Raw genomic sequence first — 10021 nt, forward strand, 5'->3', positions numbered from 1 at the left:
ATTCTACTTGCTTCTCCTTTCCCTCCTCGTCGCCGCCTCACTAATTCTCCTCCTTTGTCTCCTCCTCACCCCGTTTTCCCCTCACTACTTTTTTTTATTTTTGTTCTGTTTTGTGTTGTTGTCCTGCCTCTTCCTTTGCGCTCTCGGTGCGGCTCCTGTGTGGGGTGACGCGATTCCCTTCCTGCCTGTGTGGAGGTGCTTCCTTTGAGGCGCGTGCCCCACACCGTCCCTCCCCCGCTGTGATCGGTGACTTCGCTTGTTACCCGCGCAGCCGCTTCGGGCGTCAGTCCTGCGGGGCGCGGGAGACGACGGAGAGAAGAGACGACGATGCACGGCGGCAGCGGCAGCGGCAGAGACCCGCGCGCCGGAGCACGAACGCCCTCCGGCCGGCGAGAAACAGGCAGGAGGGCGCGGAACACACAAGTCACTGCGGGCGCCTCCAAGGAAAAAAAAACCGCGCATACACAAACTAAAACACCTCCGAAACGCCCCGCGAGGAGGTTAATTCACGGAAGGGGTGAGAAACAAAGGAGATTTCGCCCGGGCCGAGCGGAGGGACGCAGCGGCGCTGGTGCCAGGCGGGCGGGGGCGTTGGCGCCACAGACGGCGGGGAGGACGCGTTGGAGGCACGCAAGCGCAACAACGACGAAGTAAAAAAAAAAAAAGGTGGGCGGGGGGGGGGAACAGACAGCAAAAAGAAAAGGGCACGTCGTGTGAGGGCAAAGTAGACACAACACCCGGAGGGGGAGAAGGAGAGAAAAGTAAAGCAGGCCCCTCGTCGTTGCTCTCTCCCTCCCTCTCCGTCTCTGCACATCTGCCACCTCCGCCCTGGGCAGTGGTGCCACGACACTCTCGGCTACTCCGCTTATGTTGCGCCCCACCACAACCACAACCAGCCCTGTTAATATCTTGGAGTGCCCACCGAGGCCGGATCCGTGACGTAAATATCCTCTCGCTCTGATGCATATATATACATATATATGTGTGTGTGTGTTCGTTTTCCTCATTTTCTCCCGCCTCTCGGACCCCACTTAAAGTTACTTCAAGCACATGCACAGCAAACAAAAGGTCGCCGCACCCTAGTCGTGGTGACCTCTCCCCTCAGGGGTTGTGACGCAGAGCAGGTGCGTCAAAAAGCCCGTCCTCCACCCACTGTGGCACGAGTACCTCTGAAACCACGTAGGAAAGCGGCACCGGTGGCGACATAACACCGGCGTAGGGTTCCTCAAGCACAAAGGAAACGGCGTCGGAGTACTTTCGACACGCGTCAGGGTCCAGTGCGAGCTCCTGCCCTTCTTCTGCAGGGGCCCCTTTTCGCCAGGCCGAGCGCAGCGCCAAAAAGAAATCCTTGCCGACAGGAACCTCCGTGATTTTCTCGTCCTCTACAGTTACGTGCCAAATGCCTGAACTACGGTTTGCCGGGAATGGCACGGCGGTGCACTTGAGCGGGACGTGCGGGGAGGTGGAGAAGACGCCCAACTTTTGTCGTTCGCGCCCGGCCTGCCACTCGCGGGTGAGCGCCGACTCCGTCGCAGAAATCCACGAGCTGCGGGCAACGACCAGCTCTGCGGCCGGCAGCGGCGTTGGGAAGACGTTGGGGAGCACCTCCGGGATGAGCCTTGCGGGGGCGCGGTGCTGAGCCTCATCATAGAGCATGGAACTATTTCTGCCTTGCCCAGCCTCGTTCGTGGTGGAGGAGGAACCGCGCTGCCCCATATGAGTCCACCCCCTCCCAGCAAAGCAAGCCGAGAAAGAAGTGAGAAAAAGGGAGAAAAGGACGGGAGTCGCACGGACGCAGAGTTGTTGCTGTGTCAACTCCTCCCTTCCCCTCCCTCCCTCCCTCTGCCTCTTTTCCTTCTCGCCCTACACAACGCCCGCCGGGAGACAGACACGCAGGGACGGGGAGCTGCGCACACACTCACACACACACGCCGTTCCGCGCCCCTTATGGCCTCCTCACTCCCACACTCACCGCCTCGTTATATGTCGCTGATAATTATGCTTTAACTGTGTTTTGTTTCCTCTTTTTTTTTTTTTGCTCTAGTTGCTCTATTGTTTTTACTCTTGACCTTCCTGGTCACGCTTCACTTCCCCTCCTTTCCGCCTACACCACAGTAACACCTTCGAGCCCACCCCGCCCCCGCAGGCACGCACGGGAGTAAAGAAGAAACGTAAAACGCACTGAGAAAAGGGAGAGAAGAGGAGGACGAGGAGGATGTATTCTTTACAACGGGGCAAAGACGGGGCAAAGCGAACCGAACAGAAGAAGAAGCGAGGCACGGCGACGGTCATCACCGCCAAATATATACGTATATATATATACACACACACACACACGGAGGGATACACACACAACACGGGGAACTAGGGAGAAGTTACCCGCAGTGACGGGGAGGGGAAGCAGCTGAGCGGGCTTCGCCCACCACCACCGGAGTGCCTCGCCCTTCCCTTGAAGCGGCGGGAGGAAAGTGAGGGAGAAAAGTGAAACACAGACACACAGCGAGCGGGAGCAAAAGCGTTCCTGGTGCTCAACTCGTCCTAGCGGCTCCGCACACTTGTGTCACGGCGTCAAGAACGCCGCCAGAGGCAACTGCAAAATACTCTTTTGGCAGAGGAGTTCGTGCAGCATGGCCCGCCGGTGCGCCGTCGCATCCTTCTGCCCAAAGACTGTGGCGACGCCTTGCGCCGCACACCACGCCGTGTGACAAACAAAGACGCCGCAGTCGTACAGGTTCGTCTGCTGCGGCGCAACGGCAAAGCCTCCCTCGCTGGAGCTTTCATCCCCACGTAGAGGCCTTGCCACGACAAGCCTCCAGTCGGCCGGTGAAGAGGCGTTCCCCACCTCGTCCTCGCAGAGGATACGGCGTGACTCCAAAAAGACGTGTGTCAACTGCTGAAGCACCTCTGCACCGCGCGTCATGGCTGCCGTGCTTCGAATGTAGCTGTCGTAGTAGTACCATGTATGAAGCTCCCAATTGAGCACGGCCAGCGCCCAGTGAGTTTGGGACAAGTTGACCGGAATCAGCACAATACGTGTCGTGCCTGGTTGCAGTATGTGGCGACGACGCCTTAGCCAACGGAGAATGCCGCTGTCTTTGTGTAGCGCGGGCAGACTCCCCGCGGCGCACGCGCCCCCGCGCAACTCCTGCTGCACCCGCGCAAAAAAGTGTGTGCCCAGTGAAACTACCACCTCCCCGCCCACCGCCTGGTTCCGCTCCTCGGCGATCATGCCCAAATACGCGTTTATGACCTGGTCGTTCAGCCACTGTCCCGGTCCCAATGTGGCCAGCTGCTGGTAGCTCAGCGCCAGCCCGCTCTTGAGGGACACGGCAGTTTCCTGTGCTTGGCCGCCACCCCTTGTGCTTCGACGCAGCACGGACGCAAAAGCCTCCTTGTCCTCCGCGTCTTCCTCCAACGCGGTGAGCAACGCCGCCTTGCGCTCCTTGATGTGACGTCGGATGCCCGTTGAAAGGGCCTGCGCGGGGTCAAGCCGCTGCTTCACCGCCGTCAGCTCCGCCAAGACGAGGTTTACGGCCCAATGGTCCAGCGCCCGCAAAGCGGCACCCTCGACGAGTTGAATACGGTGGGCAACCTCCTCCTCTATTATCCCCGCGCACACCGTACTCATGACGTCCTCGTACACAGCACGCACACGCCGATCCTCCCCAGTGACGGTCGAGCGCAAAAGCCTGCGAGAAAGGTCATCAAAAATGGCAGACTCCTCCGTCCCATTGGGTGCTGGCTGTATCTCCGTGGGCCATTTCGTCCCGCATGGCTTTTGTGCGGCAGCGTCCAACGAAGCATCTCCCCACCTGGAGCCACACTGCAGCAGCGACCCCAGTTCACAGAAGTGAAGCGCCAACAGATGGGCTTCTCTTTCCCACGCGGTGTTCTGTTTTCTTTCCACGGCAGCCGCTGGCGAAGAGGAGGCGGTCGTGACGTCGGGAAGCTTCTTTCGGCCAACGCAGGCCTCCGCTGCCTGCGGAGCTCGCGGTGGCGGGGTCCCTTGCGGTGTCTCGGGCGGCGCGAAAAGCACCTTCCCCTCGGCACCGTTGTTTATCACCCCCATCATCGCTCTCTCACGGCTGCCCAACAACTGCTCGCTCTGCGCCACGTCTTCTATCAGCGGAAGCTCCCACATTGAGAGGGGCGCCGACATGACACGATTCCGCATGTCCTCCACGGAGACAGGCTGCTGCCGCCTCTCGTGCGGCGCCAGCGTGCGAGATCGAGAGCATTCTGCGCGAGCGCCATCAGCAGCACCCCGCGCGGCACGTGAACCCGGCGTGGAGGTTGCCGGCGTCATCCTCGTCGACGTCCACGAAGCGGCGGGCGAGGCCCCTGGCCGCTCCTCCTCCCCCTCCTCCTCCTCCTCCGCGGAGACGGGGGTCCCACCGTCTCTGCTCCGCGAGCTCCAGCGGCGAAGGAGCTCCGTGAATCGGCACTTCACATGACGCGAGCCACACGCTTCACGCGCCGTGACCGAGTCCAGCGAGCGCCGCCGCCGTCGTCGAGAACGGCATGCAACGGGAGGCTCAAACGGGGAAAAGGCGTTTTGCCGCCACCCTGCGTTGCCGCCCACCGCGTACACCTCCTCCACACCGCCGGCGGGCGGTCGCACTGCCGGCGACGGCAGCCCGCCCCAATCCTGCGGCCCCGGTCCCCATGCCTGGGCCTCCTCCTCTCCGGGCTGCTGCTGGGGCTGGCGCAGGGACGAAAACAAACCCCTGTACACCCATCCCACGGAGCTCAGCAGCGCACTCGTCATCCGCAGCCTCTCCGCGCAGCCACGTCAGACCCACTTGCCCTGGGAAGGCGGGGCGATGACACAAAAAATAACGTGGCGCAGGGTCGACGGTGGTAAAATAAACAGAGAACTAGAGAAGAAACAAAAACAAAACGAAAAAGAAACTATATATAGTTATTTATTTACACCTGTTGTGTCTGTCTGTATGTAGAGCTGTGGGAGCGTAGTCACCCACTTCCGTTTTCCCTCATCAAGGCAGCGGAGACCGTATTGACAAGAAGAGAAAAGTACATCGTGTGCGTGCGTGGTAAGGGAAACCCACAGTGCATGTTCATTTGAACGCGGATAGGCAAAAGACGATGCGCGCACAAGAGGCACCATAGCTGAAGTGTGTACTTTTTTTTTTCGTTCGTGTTAGTCTAGAGGTAGATAATACGAGAAGGCCTTCTCCCGATTCTCTTCGTGTGTCTCCTTTACTTTTCCCTGCAGGCCAGCAGGTGACGCCGCACAAATGTGTAGCAGTAGCAACAGCAGCAGGAGCACACAAAACACACGAACGTCACTTTTTTTTCTTATCCCCTCCACCCCATCTTTCCTCAGCCACAATCGCGTCTTTTCCTCTCCTCCTCCTCTCGCAACCACACAGCTCTCGCAGAATACATCCACGGAAACGGCACATGCCTTACTTTTCCCAAATAGAACGATTGGAGGAGGAGAAGGAGGATAGGCAGTATAACGTACGCCACTCGTTATTGCCCTTACAAACAAAAATGTATATTCATTCACCACTCAACAGCAACAGCGGGGGAGAGAGAAAGAGAGGGAGGGTCAGGGCGGTCCAGTGCGGAGCCGACTTCTGTGGGCGGCGCGGTGCGGCGGGAGGGGGGAGGTAGCCTAAAGTGCCCTTCGCCCAGCGCGGGAGAGGGACGTCCAGAGCACCCACTTTGCAGCAGACCGCGCGAGGATGCCGCCGAGGGAGAAGAGAAAAAAGTTCCATTGGGATATTTTTCTTTCTTTCTTTTTGTCGTTTTCGTCGCCGTCGCCTTTTTTGTTGCGGTTGTTGGTTTTACTCCTCAACAGACAGACAGACAGACACACACGTCATCTCGGCCAAGCCCCGTTCGCGGATCGGCAAGCGTGATAATGAAGGTAAGAGGAGGGAAAACGAAAAAAAACAACACACACACACAAAAACAGAAAACGCGCGCACTTGCCTACACGCCTCAAAGCGTGATGCAGAGAGGGGAGGGAAGGGGGGGAAGGAGAGGGCGGACGCCGCGGTGCTCCTCATCTTTCCGCTCAAAAGGGAATATACGTCAAAGGCCGCACAACAAAAGCGCTAGCCGAACTCCACCTTTAGAAATACACCGTACAACAGAAGAAGCTTGTTTTTTTTTTCCTTTTACTTGCATGCATAAGGCAGTAAATCCAACAACAGTATATAAGTCAATACAAAAAAAAGTAGGAAAAAAGAGGGAAAAGGGGGAGAGGGAGCGTGCGGGGCATCGGGTTACCCTCCAGTGGCTCATTTGCGTTCCTCTGTCGCTGGTGCTCCTCCTTCGTGAAATGAACTGCCGTTGCCACACGCTGCGCAATATTACTCTCTTTTGCTTCGTTTTTTCTTCTTTTTTTTTTGCATCGTTTGTTTTTGTTGTTGTTGTTGTTGTTGCCGGCGGTGGTGATGAGTGCCACCTGCTCTGCGCACACGCGCGTCTCGTTGTCTGACGTCCTTCCTTTTCTTCTTCGTCTTCTTTGGCAGCGGCCGGGGGGGCGGAGAGAACCGTCCGCCCGAAGACAATGGCAACGCCAGCAACAATGGCAACGCACACACACACACACAATAAAGAAAAAGAAAAAAAAACGGGGTTCAGGGAAGACCAGCGGGAAACAAAACGGCAAAACACGCGACACAAAGAGAAGGCCGGAGGTGAAGGAAGAGCGACGAATTCAGGCGGAAACAGCCACCCACACGCACAGGAACGCATGTGGACAAACGTGGCTTTTGCTCCATCGCGCTGCCGCTGCCGCGGTGCGGCCAACGCCATCGGCAGAGCGCCACCGCAAATGCGACGGGCAACGGCCGCCATCAATTCCTTCCATACTCCGCACCACCCCCACCCGCGCTTGCGCCGGCGCCGCCCCCCTCGGCCCCCGCCCATTAAAGGAGCCACACACGCGTATGCCCCCTTTTCAGCATGCACCTGCCCCCATCTTCGTTTATGTTCTTCCCTACGCAGCATCCGCCCATTTTCTTTCTTTCTTTTTTGCTTCCTTTTTTTTTCTTCCTTTTGCTCGTTTGCCAGATTCCAAGTTGTCTCGGCCTCGCCTTCCATGAACCACCGCTGGGGTGCCTCAGTTTCCGCGCCTCTCGCCGCGGGCATGGAGCACGGGGAGAGGCCAACTCACTGCTGCTTCACCGTCATCTTCTTCGTCGGCCCCCCCGCATTCAGCAAAGCTGCGACATTGTAGACGCCCGGGTCGGACGGAAGTCGCGGCAATCCCGCCGCCTCGGCCGCCGCCTCGTAATTGGTGTCGCGCCACGGCGCCTCTATACTCCCATTTTTTGTCGCGACATTCACCCAGTGGCCCAGCAAAAAGTACTTGGACTGCAGCAGCTCCACCGCCGTCGGGCGCCTTGCCGGATCGTACTGAAGACACATCCGCAGCATCGCCTTACACTCCTCGGAGAGCTGCGATGGCAGGGGCACTACGTTATCGTTTTTCAGGAGGTATCGCTTAATGTTCTTCAGCCAGACCGCATCGTACTCGCTCTTCTCTTGTCGCGTGCGGGGGGGTTCCATGTCGGTGGGACGCAGGTCCGCAAAGACGCCACCATTCGGCGTGGTCAACTCAATAAACGTCATGGCAAAAGCGTAAATGTCGCTTGCAGGCGCAAAGGCACCTCCCCGCGCGATCTCAGGGGCCATGTGCGAGACACGCCCCAGTTTGTGCACATTTTCATTGTTGTTTCCAACAAGAATAGAGCGGATCAAGCCATAGTGGCCCAACTTGATAAGAGGCTTCCGTGGGCGCCGCACCGATGTTCTCTTTTTAGGGATGTGGTGTGGCAGTTCATTGGCAACACCACTCGCCAAACTATCAAGGATTGCGTCTCGTTGAACCTCACCGCCTGGAGGCGCCGTAGCAGCGATGTGGTTGAACGTGGTGGCGCTGCAGTTCAGCCTAGCCGTGCCGTGAGAGAAGTCGCCGGACAACATGTTGGTCGAAAAAACTGGGGGCAGGTGCAGCTTTGGCGGCGAGCGTGCAAAGGATCCGTTGCGCACAATGGTGAGTCCGTCCAGGGTCGGGCTGTTGAAGACATCCGCGTCATCGACGCTTGAGAGTGGGGAGGGAAGTGGGATGTTGTCATCCTCCGTGTATGCATTCTCCTGCAGGAACATTTTCACCTCCAAATCCATCCAACGACAGCAGTCCTCGTCACCCCCATTTTCGTCCGCGCCGTTGTTCTGATTGCCACTGCCATTGTTATTGTCCGCCGCGTTGCCTGACGGCACGCCCGGGACTTGTTGCCCGCTTCCTCCCAAGATGAGAATAGGGGGCAAAGTCATGGACGCCTCCGCGTCGCCAGGGCTTTGCATGATGGAGTGTTCCATGGAATGCTGCACGCCGAGGTGTGTCATGATACTGTCGTTGGGCACCCGTCCCTCGCCCCCCGAGTCGTACTGCGGCTGCATGCACTCCGGGTCCATAAGCGCCAAGACACGGCGCACCCACGCCGCCGGGACTTTTGCGAACCTCCCGGCCGGAATATCGGCGATGTACGCAGGGAAGCAAGTGGCGTAGACAGTGTGTATATGGTTTGAGATGTAGATGTTCTTGGCACAGAGGTCGGAGTGAACGACCTTGTTTTCGTGAAGAAACGCCAACGCCATAAGAACCTCGCTAAGATACGCCCGCACCGTGAGCTCGTGCATGTACTTCTTTCCGAATTTGCAAGGGGTTTCGTTGAGCAGCATGTTCCGCAGAGTGCCGTACCTGGCGTATTCCATGTAGATGCGCACCTTCTCAGGTGGCTCATGGCAATTGGTCGTGGGCGCTGCGCGTCCGCCCTTATTAAAACTGTGCCGTCTACTGGCACTTCCACCACCATTTCCTCCTAAGCGATGATGGCTCATCCCCTCCAAGAGTTTTGGACGCGTGCTCGCATCGGGTCCAGATAACTTGGGGTCCTTGTATACGGGTTCTATTTGAAGCACCTTCAACAAGCGTGGGCTATATGTGAGGCGCGTCAACTGTTGTACCTCCTTACGCAGTTGGTTGTGGACGTACACGGCGCTATCCTCGGTCAGCGTATACTCCTTGCACGCAATAAGATACTTGGGGGAAGTGTACAGGGTTGTGGCCGGCGCCTTGGTCAGCGTTTTCCCCAGTGGAGACGTATTCGCGTCACACCTGTGGCAGAGCAGGTGTGCCTCTATCCCGTCCTTCGCAAGCGCCTCTGCCGTTGTCATGTGCACCACCATATCCGCCAGCGTGACGCGGCTGAAGTAGCCCTGGCCGATGACGTGGCTGACGGGGGTCACCTGGTAGAGCGTCAGCACACCATGCTTCCCGCCCAAGGCGTCTGGGGGGCCGCTTTTGCCCTTCTTGCCGTGGCCGGCTGCGTGGGACGGCCCCGTGCCCAGCGACTTCTCCAACGCGGCGGCTGGCGCGCAAAAGACCTTCCGCGTGTCCTCCAAGTGGGCGTCGTACCACTGCAGCAGATCATCGTCCGGGACAAACGGGGGAATGTCCCCGTGGTCGTCCGCCGGACGAAACTTCTCGGCCGGGGTTTTCCTCCCACTTGGGTTCCGCTGCTGCTTGGGGGCCTCCCACTCTTTGGCCTTCGTCTTTGACAGGGTGCAGCCCATCGTTGCCCGCGCGGTCGAAGCGTCGCCGATCGGTGGTGCCCGGAGGGTGCTGTGCAAATAATTTTTTGTTGTTGTTGTTTGTTTTCTTTTTTGTTTTGTTTTTTCCCCCGCCTTTTTTTTTAAAGATCGCCTGTTGGTTGCTCGCGGCCTCCGTCTGACACCACTAATGTTTCGCGCTTACCCGCCTTCTCGCCGCGGCAGTGTGCCGGCCGCCACCCTCCCCTCAAAACCGCAACCGCGTGAATATATATGTATATATATATATATATATATTGGGCACTTAGGCAGGTCTCTTTCTCTCCTTCTCCTTCTCTCTCTGTTTGTGTGTGTGTGTGTGTGTAGGGAGGGGGGGAGGGGGAAGATATGTGTGTGTGTGTGAGTGTGTGTGCGTGTATTTGTTTAT

The 10021-nt window shown here is 58.0% G+C and overlaps 3 protein-coding genes across 3 annotated transcripts, besides 17 other annotated features; all 3 read right to left on the bottom strand.

Moving 5' to 3' along the window:
• Positions 1-88: 88 nt before the first annotated feature.
• Positions 89-120: a microsatellite.
• A 981-nt stretch (positions 121-1101) lies between these two features.
• Positions 1102-1716, bottom strand: Tco025E_02398 (uncharacterized protein; the record flags this gene model as incomplete). Its single annotated transcript, XM_029369325.1, has 1 exon — positions 1102-1716. One exon carries the CDS (start codon positions 1714-1716, stop codon positions 1102-1104), a length of 615 nt encoding a protein of 204 aa, XP_029230608.1.
• Positions 1717-1817: 101 nt separating this feature from the next.
• Positions 1818-1843: a microsatellite.
• A 68-nt stretch (positions 1844-1911) lies between these two features.
• Positions 1912-1930: a microsatellite.
• A 261-nt stretch (positions 1931-2191) lies between these two features.
• Positions 2192-2216: a microsatellite.
• A 105-nt stretch (positions 2217-2321) lies between these two features.
• Positions 2322-2358: a microsatellite.
• Positions 2359-2560: 202 nt separating this feature from the next.
• Tco025E_02399 (putative SUMO1/Ulp2) lies at positions 2561-4768 on the bottom strand (the record flags this gene model as incomplete). Its single annotated transcript, XM_029369326.1, has 1 exon — positions 2561-4768. One exon carries the CDS (start codon positions 4766-4768, stop codon positions 2561-2563), a length of 2208 nt encoding a protein of 735 aa, XP_029230609.1.
• A 99-nt stretch (positions 4769-4867) lies between these two features.
• Positions 4868-4911: a sequence feature (A-rich).
• A 912-nt stretch (positions 4912-5823) lies between these two features.
• Positions 5824-5846: a microsatellite.
• A 62-nt stretch (positions 5847-5908) lies between these two features.
• Positions 5909-5949: a sequence feature (A-rich).
• A 413-nt stretch (positions 5950-6362) lies between these two features.
• Positions 6363-6416: a microsatellite.
• A 60-nt stretch (positions 6417-6476) lies between these two features.
• Positions 6477-6500: a microsatellite.
• Positions 6501-6568: 68 nt separating this feature from the next.
• Positions 6569-6587: a microsatellite.
• Positions 6588-6855: 268 nt separating this feature from the next.
• Positions 6856-6904: a microsatellite.
• A 91-nt stretch (positions 6905-6995) lies between these two features.
• Positions 6996-7036: a microsatellite.
• A 113-nt stretch (positions 7037-7149) lies between these two features.
• Positions 7150-9618, bottom strand: Tco025E_02400 (putative protein kinase; the record flags this gene model as incomplete). Its single annotated transcript, XM_029369327.1, has 1 exon — positions 7150-9618. One exon carries the CDS (start codon positions 9616-9618, stop codon positions 7150-7152), a length of 2469 nt encoding a protein of 822 aa, XP_029230610.1.
• A 62-nt stretch (positions 9619-9680) lies between these two features.
• Positions 9681-9721: a microsatellite.
• A 140-nt stretch (positions 9722-9861) lies between these two features.
• Positions 9862-9891: a microsatellite.
• A 16-nt stretch (positions 9892-9907) lies between these two features.
• Positions 9908-9936: a microsatellite.
• Positions 9936-10017: a microsatellite.
• The last annotated feature ends 4 nt before the right edge of the window (positions 10018-10021 follow it).

This window comes from Trypanosoma conorhini, assembly GCF_003719485.1.
Source record: "Trypanosoma conorhini strain 025E chromosome Unknown Tco_14.4_contig_00093, whole genome shotgun sequence".
Taxonomy (NCBI): domain Eukaryota; phylum Euglenozoa; class Kinetoplastea; order Trypanosomatida; family Trypanosomatidae; genus Trypanosoma; species Trypanosoma conorhini.